The sequence below is a fragment of the Natator depressus genome, chromosome 1 (assembly GCF_965152275.1).
Source record: "Natator depressus isolate rNatDep1 chromosome 1, rNatDep2.hap1, whole genome shotgun sequence".
Lineage (NCBI taxonomy): Eukaryota > Metazoa > Chordata > Testudines > Cheloniidae > Natator > Natator depressus.
In genome coordinates, this window is record NC_134234.1 from 7880910 (window position 1) to 7895322 (window position 14413).

Sequence of the window (14413 nt, forward strand, 5' to 3'; positions counted from 1 at the left end):
AGGGCTCTGTTGTGTTAAGTGTCCCAAGCCATGGGGGCTCCCGGAGTGGTGTAGATATTTGGGACAGCCTCCTCCATTCCTCTCTGAGGTGGGGCTGCTGGCATGGGTCTTCCAAGAGAGGTGCCTGGGGGAAGGTTGCTCAGAACTTGCTTGTGGGCTGACAGACCCGCCCTCCCTCCCGGGGGCATGCAAGTGTGCATGCTGGCATGCCAGCCGAACGGGATTTGTCTGATCTCTGACTCCTTTTCCCCTTCTCTTCCCACCGCAGGGGAATCCGGTCCAGCTGAATGGTGTGACCCTGGCGTCTGAACACCCGCAGTCCGTGAGCCAGCCCCAGCCTGCCTTCCAGATCCAGCCCGTGACCCCGGACCCTGCCCCCAGCCAGCCCAGGGATACGTGGGGTGGGAAGTATGAGTTCCTGCTCTCCTGCGTTGGGTATTGTGTGGGGCTGGGCAACGTCTGGCGCTTCCCCTATCTCTGCTACCGCAATGGAGGAGGTGAGTCCCTGCAGGCCTCTTTGCTGTTGTCTGTCTGCCTTGGGGTCACATGATCACACCCCTCTTACTTTGGAACTAATGCCTGGATCCATCAGGTGCTGGGAAGCTGGTGGTGAGCAGAGACCGTACCTGCCGAGTCCCAGACGAAAGGAGTGCTGCTCCGAACGGATGGTGCTGTTTACATGGAGCAGTGTTTGTCTAATCACCAGCACTTTTGCAGGGCCACTTGCGGGTGGTGGCATGGCCTAGCGGGTAGGGCTCTGGCTGAGTCAGGACACCTGGGTTCTGTTCCCACCGCTGCTCCTCAGAGGTGCTAAGTGGTTATCGTGTCTCCCCTCAGTCTTCTCTTCTCCAGACTAAACAAACCCAGTTTTTTCAATCTTCCCTCCTAGGTCATGTTTTCTAGACCTTGAATCATTTTTGTTGTTCCTCTCTGGCCTTTCTCCAATTTGTCCACATCTTTCCTGAAATGCGGCGCCCAGAACTGGACACAATACTCCAGTTGAGTCCTAATCAGCGCGGAGTAGAGCAGAAGAATTACTTCTCGTGTCTTGCTTACAACACTCCTGCTAATACATCCCAGATGGATATTTGCCTTTTTTTTTTTTTTTTTTTTTTTTTTTTTTTTGCAACAGCGTTACACTGTTGACTCATATTTAGCTTGTGGTCCACTATGACCCCCAGATCCCTTTCTGCAGGACTCCTTCCTAGGCAGTCATTTCCCATTTGGTATATGCAACTGATGGGTTCTTCCTCAGTGGAGTACTTTGCATTTGTCCTTATTGAATTTCATCCTATTTACTTCAGACCATTTCTCCAGTTTGTCCAGATCATTTTGAATTTTAATCCTATCCTCCAAAGCACTTGCAACCCCTCCCCGCTTGGTATTGTCCACAGACTTTATAAGTGCACTCTCTATGCCATTATCTAAATCATTGATGAAGATACTGAACGGAACCAGACCCAGAACTGATCACTGTGGGACCCCACTCATTGTGCTCTTCCAGCATTACTGTGAACCACTGATAACTACTCTCTGGGAATGGTTTTCCAGCCAGTTATGCACCCACCTTCTAGTAGCTCCATCTAGGTTGTATTTCTCTAGTTTGTTTATGAAGAGGTCATGCGAGACAGTATCAAAAGCCCTTATTATATTTTATTGGCCTGGGCAGGCTGTAAAGGAAGGATTCTGGCTTACTCCTGGCAGACTATCCATACGTTTTCAGAAAGCGATGTTTTGGGGACTTGGTAACTAACTTTATGAACTGGGGCTATCTCGTCGCAGCCCTAAATAGATCCCCAAATCTGGAGAGTCTTGCATGGCGGCTTTGGAATGAAGGGTTACCACTGTGCTAGTCAAGGCTGCTGGGCCTTGAGTCAGGCCTCTGAGCTCAACTCTGGCTCTTGAATGAGCAGATCTGTGCAAGAGCAACACATCTGAGGTACTGCGAGACACATGCCCCAGAGATGTTACCCCAGGGCAGCCCTGTGGAGCTGGAATCTTTCAGCTATTTCCAAGCAGTGAGGTTTTTGCTTCATGGGGGGCACAGTTAATTTGTTCTTGCTGCCGCTGTGGCATGTACTGACCAACCTGGGTTTTCCAGCACACATTCGCTCTTGGAGGCAGCTTTCATGGCCTGACACAAGTTCAAAGTGTGTTAAGGCCCCTTAGTGGGGTTCTTGCCTGACCTCTTCTCCAGCTTTAAAAGGAGCAATCCGTCCTGCCTGGGTAATTAGCCATGCCCTTGGGGAGCCCCTAGTGACAGCTAAGGGAGGTTCTGGCGATTACCTCAGGGTGCAAGATTCCCTGCAGAGCAGGGCTAATCCCCTTTGTAATGCACACAGTACAGAGGGGAAACCAGTGCTGGCTGGCTGGTATGGGAGGAGCTTGAATTGAGTCTCCTAACTGGATCAGGTCTGATCAAGCTTTCCTTGGGCACCTGAGAGCTGCAGGTTTCGGCTAGCCGAGCAGCTCCTGAGTGAGCGCTTGTCTACTGAAATGATCTAGGGAGTACATCGTTCAGAATGGACAGGCCCATTGCAAAGAGAGAAACCAAAGTGGGGGAGGTAATCTCTCTGATGGGACCCACTTCTGTTTGTGAGCAAGACCAGCTTTTGAGCTTACACAGAGCTCTTCTCCTTGGCTCTTGAAAGCTTCTCTCTCTCACCAACCGAAGTTGGTCCAATAACAGATATCCTTCCCCCATCTTGTCTCTAGTATCCTGGGACCAACACGGCTACAGCAACACTGCATCCAGGCCTTCTGTTCAGATTCTCTGCATGAAACGTTGGGCTGTGATCTCCTGCGGCCTTGAAAGCTAGGCAGGGTCAGTCCTGGGCACTGCTTGGCTGGGGAGGTCTCCAAAGGAACCTCAGGGTACCTTTCGGAGAGCAGTCTTGTGAATTGAGCAGGTGACGCTCTTCTAAACCAAGCATGGTGTCTGTTGGAGGAGAGGGGTGCTGGGCTGCTGGAGGTGCCTGATCCCCCTCCCCTCTCCCTGCAGGAGGAGAGAATTAACCCTTGTGTGCCCTATCCAGTTCCAGTGGCCCCATTCCCCTGCCGTTCCACGTTAAGTGGAGGTATGGTGGGCCCTAAGGGCAGGCAGAGTCACAATGGGATGTGGGGGAGGATGTTAGGGGGCTTATTCCTTCACCCACTTGCTTCCCTGGTCCTTCTCGCATGAACAGAGAGCAACAATACCCGAAGTCCAAAGGTGCAAACAATTCGATGTTTATTGGGGTGAACTTCCAGCAAGCATGATTCCAGTTTCCTTCCTTAATGTCCCTCTTCCCAGCTCTGACACCACAGAGCCTTACACCTGTGTCCTTGTTCCCATTCCTGCCCTTAGCCAAACATGATTCCAATTTCCTTACCCCCATTCCCTGTTCCCATCTCCCCCACACACACGCCCACCCCCACACCCATCCCCTCACTTCCTGATTGACTGCAGACTATATAGTAAAACTTGAGTTCGGCTTAGCTATACCATAACCAATCATTTTCCTGAAATTTAACTAACCAATCCTAACATATTGTAACATGATTATGTAACCAATTATATCCCACCACCTTAATTAGTTTATACCCAGCAAAATTAATTATACAGCAGACAGGAACAATCACAGAACCAGACAGAGATTATACAGACAAACAATAGCAAAGTGGGAACTATAATGACAAGACAATACAGAAGTGAGGATTTCACATCCCAGTATTGATAAGTGAGTTCTTGCCAGACAGGATGCTATCAAACTAAGTTTCCTTTTACATCTTCTAGGCACTTCCCTTTCTCTGGAGATGATAGGCATTATCAGGACAGGATTGTATCCTAACAGCCCAATAGCACCTTCTTTCAATGTGACTAGTTTGGAATGTGAGGATGTGACTGTTCGCTTCCCAGCTTATGGCTGCCTCTGTCGCTTAGCCAAAGGCCTTAATCTAAGAACAGGGCCTCAGACTATCACAGTAAGAGAAGGACCTTACACTGGCAGACAGTGATTTTGATTCTTTCTTTTATACCTCTAACTAGCCAAGTGATAAGAATACACCTAAATTCTTAAAGTACAGGCCTTTACAGACAGGCCTGAATATCTATATCCTAACACTCCACCCCTTTTTTTCTTTTTCTTTTGGGATCCTTCTGCCCATGTATCCCTGGAAAAGCATAGGGCATATGGCAACACATTTCCTGATAGGGCCAGGCATCAAGGGGGAAGGTGTCGCTATTCCATTTGTCCCACTGCCCCTTGTGTAGTATAGTGCCCTGCACCTTCTCTCGTACGGGCACACCACACCTATTCCAATTAGTGTTCCAGACTTCCCATTAGAGTGGGCCCAAGAAGGTTGGGTCCGGGTTGTCTAGTACACTGTAGGGTTTGGAGGGCTTACTACATTACTTATAGGTTATCTCCATATGCAACATAACATAAGTACAGTTAACAATACAAAATCCACAGCAACACCGAGTCCTGACCACAGCAGTATGATCCAATATCCGAGACACCCCCAAAACACTGCCTCTCCTCCTTCGACGAGGTCACAATCTTATGTGTCCAGTTGCTGGCAGTTGCAACAAGCTGCCCCTCCAGGTTTTGCTTGCTTTTGTCCATATCATAAGTCCACTGAATGTTCACAGAGAAATGGGTTATTGTCCAAACCAGCTTGACCACTTGGTATGCAATCAGGCAGTATGCCCTGGTTTGATTATTATTATAATATTATTATTATTTATTATTTATTATTGGGGACGGGAAGCCAGGGGAGTGGTGTCGCCAGAGCAACAGAAGGAAGGAGATTTCCACACCAGCATGAGCAGAGGAGGCCCAGTGAGAGTCGCAGAGGCCAGAGAGAGGAGCACAAGAGAGCTAAGAAAGGGAGTTAGCAATGAGAACGGAGAGGCTCCCTGCACCGAGCCCGCCCATGGCACTCCCTCGCAGGGCAAGATGAAGACCCTATTGTGGAAGACACTGTGGCTTTATCCACCTCTGTGCAGATCAGAAGCACGTGAGCATCTGTGCTGCTAATGCTGTCCCCGGAGAGGTGTAATGTGTAGACTTTTAACCACACCTCTTGCAGCAGCATGAATGCCCTGTTCCTAGACTGAAGGGACCATTGGATAAAGGATAAAGGAGTTTGAGGTGCAAGTGGTGTTCTCGTCCATCCTCCCCGGAAGAAGGAAAAGGCCTGGGTAGAGACCGTCGAATCGTGGAAGTCAACGAATGGCTACGCAGGTGGTGTCAGAGAGAAGGCTTTGGATTCTTTGACCATGGGATGGTGTTCCAAGAAGGAGGAGTGCTCAGCAGAGATGGGCTCCACCTAACGAAGAGAGGGAAGAGCATCTTCGCAAGCAGGCTGGCTAACCTAGGTTCACCGGGGGAAGGAAACCAAAGCCCTGAGGTAAGTGGGATAAGTGGAGAAGTGGGATACCAGGAGGAAGCATGTGCAGGAGCGCGCGAGAGGGGAGGACTCCTGCCTCACACTGAGAAAGAGGGATGATCAGTGATTTATCTCAACTGCCTATACACAAATGCAAGAAACCTGGGAAACAAGCAGGGAGAACTGGAAGTCCTGGCAAAGTCAAGGAATTATGATGTGATTGGAATAACAGAGACTTAGTGGGATAACTCACATGACTGGAGTACTGTCATGGATGGATATAAACTGTTCAGGAAGGACAGGCAGGGCAGAAAAGGTGGGGGAGTTGCATTGTATGTAAGGGAGCAGTATGACTGCTCAGAGCTCCTGTATGAAACTGCAGAAAAACCTGAGAGTCTCTGGATTAAATTTAGAAGTGTGAGCAACAAGGGTGATGTCGTGGTGGGAGTCTGCTATAGACCACCCGACCAGGGGGATGAGGTGGACGAGGCTTTCTTCCGGCAACTAACGGAAGTTACTGGTTCGCAGGCCCTGGTTCTCATGGGAGACTTCAATCACCCTGATATCTGCTGGGAGAGCAAGACAGCGGTGCACAGACAATCCAGGAAGTTTTTGGAAAGAGTAGGGGACAATTTCCTGGTGCAAGTGCTGGAGGAACCAACTAGGGGCAGAGCTCTTCTTGACCTGCTGCTCACAAACTGGGAAGAATTAGTAGGGGAAGCAAAAGTGGATGGGAACCTGGGAGGCAGTGACCAAGAGATGGTCGAGTTCGGGATCCTGACACAAGGAAGAAAGGAGAGCAGCAGAATATGGACCCTGGACTTCAGAAAAGCAGACTTTGACTCCCTCAGGGAACTGATGGGCAGGATCCCCTGGGAGAATAACATGAGGGGGAAAGGAGTCCAGGAGAGCTGGCTGTATTTTAAAGAATCCTGATTGAGGTTACAGGGACAAACCATCCCAATGTGTAGAAAGAATAGTAAATATGGCAGGCGACCAGCTTGGCTTAACAGTGAAATCCGTGCTGATCTTAAACACAAAAAAGAAGCTTACAAGAAGTGGAAGATCGGACAGATGACCAGGGAAGAGTATAAAAATATTGCTCGGGCATGCAGGAGTGAAATCAGGAAGGCCAAATCACACCTGGAGTTGCAGCTAGCAAGAGATGTCAAGAGTAACAAGAAGGGTTTCTTCAGGTATGTTAGCAACAAGAAGAAAGTCAAGGAAAGTATGAACGAGGGAGGCAACCTAGTGACAGAGGATGTGGAAAAAGCTAATGTACTCAATGCTTTTTTTGCCTCTGTCTTTAGAAACAAGGTCAGCTCCCAGACTACTGCACTGGGCAGCACAGCATGGGGAGGAGGTGACCAGCCCTCTGTGGAGAAAGAAATGGTTTGGGACTATTTAGAAAAGCTGGATGTGCACAAGTCCATGGGGCCGGATGCGCTGCATCCGAGAGTGCTGAAGGAGTTGGCGGATGTGATTGCAGAGCCATTGGCCATTATCTTTCAAAACACATGGCGATTGGGGGAGGTCCCAGACGACTGGAAAAAGGCTAATGTAGTGCCCATCTTTAAAAAAGGGAAGAAGGAGGATCTGGGGAACTACAGGCCAGTCAGCCTCACCTCAGTCCCTGGAAAAATCATGGAGCAGGTCCTCAAGGAATCAATTCTGAAGCACTTAGAGGAGAGGAAAGTGATCAGGAAGAGTCAGCATGGATTCACCAAGGGCAAGTCATGCCTGACTAATCTAATTGCCTTCTATGACGAGATAACTGGCTCTGTGGATGAGGGGAAAGTGGTGGACGTGTTGTTCCTTGACTTTAGCAAAGCTTTTGAAACGGTCTCCCACAGTTTTCTTGCCAGCAAGTTAAAGAAGTATGGGCTGGATGAATGGACTATAAGGTGGATAGAAAGTTGGCTAGATTGTCGGGCTCAACGGGTAGTGATCAATGGCTTCATTTCTAGTTGGCAGCCAGTATCAAGTGGAGTGCCCGAAGGGTCGGTCCTGGGGCCGGTTTTGTTCAATATCTTCATAAATGATCTGGAGGATGGTGTGGATTGCACCCTCAGCAAGTTTGCAGATGACACTAAACTGGGAGGAGAGGTAGATACGCTGGAGGGTAGGGATAGGATACAGAGGGACCTAGACAAATTAGAAGATTGGGCCAAAAGAAATCTGATGAGATTCAACAAGGACAAGTGCAGAGTCCTGCACTTAGGATGCAAGAATCCCATGCACTGCTACAGACTAGGGAGCGAATGGCTCGGCAGCAGTTCTGCAGAAAAGGACCTAGGGGTTACAGTGGACGAGAAGCTGGATATGAGTCAACAGTGTGCCCTTGTTGCCAAGAAGGCCAATGGCATTTTGGGATGTATACGTAGGGGCATTGCCAGCAGATCAAGGGGCGTGATCGTTCCCCTCTATTCGACATTGGTGAGGCCTCATCTGGAGTACAGTGTCCAGTTTTGGGCCCCAGACTACAAGAAGGATGTGGGAAAATTGGAAAAGGTCCAGCGGAGGGCAACAAAAATGATTAGGGGACTGGAACACATGACTTACGAGGAGAGACTGAGGGAACTGGGATTGTTTAGTCTGCGGAAGAGAAGAATGAGGGTGGATTTGATAGCTGCTTTCAACTACCTGAAAGGGGGTTCCAAAGAGGATGGCTCTAGACTGTTCTCAGTGGTAGCAGATGACAGAACAAGGAGTAATGGTGTCAAGTTGCAGTGGGGGAGGTTTAGGTTGGATATTAGGAAAAACTTTTTCACTAGGAGGGTGGTGAAGCACTGGAGTGCGTTACCTAGGGAGGTGGTGGAATCTCCTTCCTTAGAAGTTTTAAAGGTCAGGCTTGACAAAGCCCTGGCTGGGATGATTTAGTTGGGGATTGGTCCTGCTTTGAGCAAGGGGTTGGACTAGATGACCTCCTGAGGTCCCTTCCAACCCTGATATTCTATGTTTCGGGCCATCTAGTCTGGCCTCCTGCACAAAGTCGAGGCATACTTGGCTTTGCTTCAGTGCAGGGGCCGCACTAGGCCAGCGGTTCTCAAACTTCATTGCCCGGTGACCCTCTTCTGACAGCCAAATTACTACGTGACCCCAGGGAGAGGGGGCCGGAGCCCAAACTCCGCAGCCCCGGGCAGGGATGGAGCTCGGGCTTCATCTTCAGCCCCGGGTCCCAGCAAGTCCAATGCTGGCCCTGGAAACCCCATTAGAACGGGGTCCCGACCCACAGTTTGAGAACTGCTGCACTAGGCGACCTCTCACGGTCTCGCCTACTGCTCCGTTTCCACGAGTCTGTGACAGGTGCTTCGTGCTACCGCCGGTGTGTCCACCCTTCCTCTTGCAAGCAGGGCCACTTCAGTCTGTCTAAAGTCTTGGGTCCACTTGCAAAGTCCTGGGGGGGGCCTCTATCAGGAGGAGATAAAAACTGCACCGGGGGGATTCAGCATCACTGCGTGCCCACAGAAAATGCCACTCCCTCCCTCCCCCGCAGATTTCCTGTTTCCCTGCAGAAAATGGCAGGGAAGCCGTGGGTGGAGAGGTAGGGGGCGACCATATATTCAGTTTGGGGGGGGTTGCCCCCCTCCAAACAGAGGCGAGGTCTGGGGGTGCACACGGGATTACATGCCACTGCCCCCCCCCAATTCTGCAAGGGCAGAGCTGCCCAGCTGAAGGAGGCTGTGTCTTGGCTCTGCTGACTAATCTGCAGCTAAATGCAGCCTCCTGGGTCCTAGTGCCAGTCACGCTCCCCTTCTGTGTGCTGGGAGCCTTGCTGTTTTCTGTGCAGCAAGGAGTGCCAGCAGTGGGGTGAGGTGGGGGAAATGTGGGAAGGGGGAGTAGGGGGAAGAGGCAGTGGGGAAGAAAGGGGGTGGAATAGGGATGAGGGAAGGAGAATGGAGAAGAAAAGATAGGGGAATCGTGGGGGAACCAGGAGCCTGGCAGGCGGTGTTCCCTCGGCAGCAGCTGAGGCTCCTCTGTTGAGCAGGCCCATCGAACCCTCACCCTGACAAGCCCTACCCTCCTACACTTGGTCCCCTCCAACGAGCCCCCCACACCCGGACCCCCACCCCACTGAGCACCTACCAACTGCACCTGGACCCGCACTCCATCAAGCCCCACTCCCTCAGCACCCGGACCACACCCAGCCCCCCCTCCTGAGCCCCAGACACCTTCACCTGGATCCCCTGCAGAGTCCCATTGACCCCCCACCCAGAATCCCCAACGAGCCCCTGTGCATTCAGATCTCCCACTGACCTGCCCGCACCCAGACTGCCCCACCCAGAAACCTCTCACCCCACACCTACATCCCCCAACACTAAGCCCCTCCCCACTTGGATCCTGCTGGGCTGAGCCTGCCCTCCTACACCTGGTGCACCTGGCACAGGGGGGCTGGGCCCTGGGGAGTTTCTGGGGCAGGCCCAGCCCTTATGCTGTGTCAGGGTCAGGTGCAGCCTCACAGCCGAGTCCTTGTATTGGGGGAGGTTGGGGCTTCAGGGTGATCTCCCTCCTCCATTCAGCCAGTGGCCTGTGCTCCCCGCTGCCATGCTGGAGCCACATTTATTTATTGACAAATAAAATTTGCAGAATTTTAATATATTGTGCACAGAATTTTAAATTTTTGGCACAGAATTTTAAATTTTGGGGTGCAGAATTCCCTCAGGAGTAAAAAACAAACTCTTCACTGCCAGCACCTTGGCGTTTAGACACAGTCCTAACCAACCCGTGTGTGCATGCGATACAGGGGGAAATACTTGGACTGCATCTGTATTTTAACCTGCTATGCTGACAAGTATGTGTGTTCACCACAAGATGTCTCTCCAGGCTCTCTGAAGACACCATTTATGTAGCATCTTCCAGAAGATGACTGGTTTGGAGCATTAGAACTGCCGTTGGTTTAGTAAACGAGCTCTCTGCATTTGGGCTCTGGAGGACTGTATTGGACTGGGGAGCTTGTGCTAGTGACGGGCTTGTGTTAGGAAACCATAAGAGTGGCTGGACCTTTTTCCTACATGGGTCTCTGAAGTGTGTCAGGTCAATGAATGATAGTACACATGATGGGATGTCATTGCCTTTTATGTGGCTGGCTGGAATGGCCCATCATGGGTAGGGTGACCAGATAGCAACTGGGAAAAAACAGGACAGGGGGTGCAGGGGTAATAGGTGCCTATATAAGGAAAAGTCCCCCAAAACAGGACGGTCCCTTTAAAAACGGGACATCTGGTCACCCTAATCATGGGTGGGAATTGGGTGGACAAGCACAGGAAAGCTCTGTGTGTTCTCCTGGATGGAGTATGTCAGACCTGTGTGTACAGAGCAATATGTGTGTGTCCAACATCTGAATAGTGGAACCACTGCTAGGGACCTGGGTTAGCTCACCTGAAGGTCTGGGTCTTTTGCGGGAGTCTAAGGTTGTGGTTTCTGTTCCCTAAAGCACCTGGAGTGCTTTAGCTGATGCCTGTCAGTGTCTGTGCGCTTATAGCCCAAGGGCAGACTTTAATGATAACATCGTAGGAGCCTATAATTGTGTCAACTCTTTCGATTCCAGATACAATTGATTTGACTTAACAAGTCAAAAAAGTTTCTGGCTTCCAGGGCTGCAAACGCCATCTGGGTTCTAAAAACCCACTGCGTGTTGTGTTTTTTGCTGCCCTCTTATGGGCGATAAAGGTTCTGTCCCTGTGTCAAATGTCCCTTCCGCGTGGAGGGGTAAAGCAGGCATGCCCCCTGTGCCGAGGTCGCCAGCGGCTGGAGCTGAGCGTGCTGGCTCTGCACTAGGTTTCCCAGCCACAACCTGGCTGTCAGGGTGTTGCGGTCAGGCCTGTTCTGCTCTGGCCGCTGGCAGTCCCACCAGCCTTGGGCTCCTGAGAGCCAAGGTCTCTGCCCTGCCCCTTCCCGGTGGCTGAGTATCTGAGTTCTTGCCTCGTTCCGTCCCAGTTCCTTGCTAACCGTGTCTGCCCCCTCTTCCCCAGGGGTGTTCCTGATCCCCTATTTCGTCATGCTGCTCTTCACCGGCCTGCCCCTCTTCCTGCTGGAGCTCAGCCTGGGCCAGTACGGAGCTGCAGGGCCCATCACCGTCTGGAAGTGCTGCCCCCTGTTGAAAGGTGAGTCTGTGCCTGGCGCAGCATCCCACTCCCCCGAGTGAGCAGGGCGTGGGGAGAGGCAGCTGCCGTACGTCTTACCTCCCCCCACCACTTCTGGCCCCTGGACACACAGTCTCCTTCTCTGTCACCCATAAACCACAGGGACAAGGTCCTCTGCCCCTCGCTCTGACCACATCACCTCCCACTCTCGATCCCTCCTCCAGTCCTGCTCCTCCACCGAGTCCAGTTCAAACAGCCTGTCTGCCCCTTCCAGGCCTGGCAGAGCTCCACCCCCATCCCTTATCTGACCACATCCCTCAGCACAGCCCCTCCGGGCTAGGTTTATCCACTTCCCCTGCTGTCTCCGCACTGTCTCAAGCGCCCGGAAATGCCTCCTTGAGCTGTTCTGCAAGGTCAGCGCCCTCTCCTCACCGCAGCCCTCTCCAGCCCAGCTCTGAGCAGCCTTCCCCATAGGCTGTAACACAAAACCCAGCCTCTCCTCCCTGTCCCCAGAGGATTTCAAAGCACTAAAGAATCTGCCCTCCTGGCCCCCTGGGAGGAGCGTCTGTTGTCTCCATTTCCCAGAGAGGCCAATGGCCTGGCCAGACCTCCCAGATGCGTCCAGCGCTGCAGCCCCCACTGAAATCCACAGAGCTATGGGCACCTGGGAACGTCAGGTCCCACAAGTGACTGGCAGGGCTGGGCGCAGAGCCTGGTCTCCTGACTTCCTGCCCTGCTGCGAGAGCGTCCTTCCTGCTCTAATGGCTGTAAAGTAGGTCTCGGCGCCGGCAGTGTTCTCCGCCGCGGATGGCTGCCAAGCAGAGCTATGGTGCTCAGCCAGGCTGTCGACTCTCTCCAGCTCGGCCAGACCCTTGTGGGGGGGACGGACTCTGAGCATGAGGACGCTCCAAACCAACGAAACAAAACTCTCTCTCAGTCCTCTCCTCAATCATGCACCTTGGGGGAGGGATAGCTCAGTGCTTTGAGCATTGGCCTGCTAAACCCAGGGTTGTGAGTTCAATCCTTGAGGGGGCCATTTAGGGATGTGGGGCAAAAATTGGGGATTGGCCCTGCTTTGAGCAGGGGGTTGGACGAGATGACCTCCTGAGGTCCCTTCCAACCCTGATATTCTATGATACACCAAAGGAACCACTGGGCAGCAGGTCCTTGCTCCGGCCCCACGCCATTCAGTGCAAGCATGTGAGGGTGAGACGCCCAGCACCACTTAAACCGTCTGAGCTCAGCAGTGTCTGTCCCCTGCTCCCTCTCTACTCCCCCTCCTGGGGGGTTCAGGCCCTAGAGCTTCCTACTCTGTCCCAGGAGCAGGCAGATCACCCTGTGGCCCTGTGAACTGGCTAAGCCAATGCAAGTGTGGGCTGTCAGCCTGAGCAGACCTGTCCGAGCAGAATGCTGGGCTGTCCCTAGTCCCACACAGGCTCTGTAGCTGGCAGTGCTGGACGCACCTGGTCTGCGTGAGGGCAGGAAACCTGCTTGGGGAGGAGAGATTTGGATGAGACACAAAGGCACCAGCCAGCGAGGGGGCCAGAGAAAGGAAGGGGACGTGGGCTGACGGGCTGAACTTCCTGACAAGAGATGGATGGGGCTGTGAGATCACTGGGCCCAGAGCCTGCAGACTCGCTGGAGAGAACTGGGGGGACCAGATTGCCGCAGTGGGCCTCGTCTAGTTCCCGCATGCAGCGAGTTTGCTGTGCTGTGTTCGGATCTGAGCGCTCGGGAGCTGCAGAGGTGTCTTCTCCCAGCCTCCCACGCCAGCGCTGGTGTGGGACACCGAGATACGCTGCGTGCCGCTCTGCCTGCTTCTCTTTCGCTCCCTCTCAGCGGCCTAGGAGACGTGCTGGTACGTGTCTGGCCAGCGCCTAGCGCAGCGGGGCCCAGCCTGCAGACCTTGCCGTGGTGTCAGGGGTGCTCCCTGCAGCACGTGCCGTCTCCCGTCGTTGGCAGTGGGCAATGACCAGTGCCCCACACACGCACACACCTCGCCATCATTAGTGCAGCTCGGACGCTTGGCCTCGTGGCACCCCTCCCCTGTCTCCATCCACCCGTTGTCTCATGGTGGAAGTGTGAGGGCTTTGGGGCAGCAGCCGTCTCTCTCCTGGGGGCCCGGGGCAGCGATGGGGGCCCAGCGGCGCTACGTGCGTTCACGAGGCAGCAGACGTGCCGGCTGTGAATGCCGAAGGGCCCAGCTTCGATCCCTGCCGATGCTCGCAGGGGGTGTGAGCGAGCAGGGCCAGCGTCTCCTCGGCAGCTGCACCTTCCTCCCTCCCTTCCCTGCAGGGATCGGCGTGGGCATGCTGCTCGTCTCCTCGCTGGTGTCACTCTATTATAACGTCATCATCGCCTGGACTTTCTACTACCTGGGCATGTCCTTCCAGAGCCCCCTGCCCTGGTCTTGCGATGCTCCGCGGAACGCCCCCCTCTGCCAGGTCTGTCTCCTCCCTCCCGGACAGCCACTCCAGTGTGGCGGGCCGGGTTATCCCCCTCAACAGGGCAGCTTGTCCTGGCGCTGCTTAAAACACTCGGCTGCTCCTCATGCTGCTGTGGATGGGCTAGGAGGGGGCATCTGTCCGGGCCAGCCAGGGCCTCTGTATGTGAGGCTGTTGGATCCAGGGTACGGCTACTGTAGGAGATGGGGCCGGCCAGCCATAGTACAAGGATGTTGCCTTTCCCTCTGGGGCCTGTTGCCGTCTGGGGAGGTGTAGGTGACCTGACCCCCCCCCCCCGCCCGACCCCCAAGCAGCATCCTGCAGGGACCCCACCCCGTAGTGCAGGCTGGCTCCTGGCTATGGAGGAGATGGAACCGCCTACAGGAGCTACTCAGCCCTGTTCCCCACCTGGCCAGAGGGGGTCTCCAGCCCAGCGGGCCCCTCCCACGCCCAGCTCCCCCTCAGCCCCGGGGTGGGTGAAGGAAGAGGAGGAGCAGGCTGCGATATGCAGGG

At 53.4% G+C, this 14413-nt stretch overlaps 1 protein-coding gene across 1 annotated transcript in view; it reads left to right on the top strand.

The window, feature by feature from the left end:
• LOC141980899 (sodium-dependent proline transporter-like) overlaps nt 1–14413 on the top strand; it is a 38369-nt gene that overhangs the window by 12670 nt on the left and 11286 nt on the right. Inside the window, exons 3-5 of the mRNA XM_074942622.1 lie at nt 269–497; nt 11346–11477; nt 13752–13900. Of these exons, the coding sequence (XP_074798723.1) occupies nt 269–497; nt 11346–11477; nt 13752–13900 (510 nt within the window). The remainder of the gene's footprint in view (nt 1–268; nt 498–11345; nt 11478–13751; nt 13901–14413) is intronic.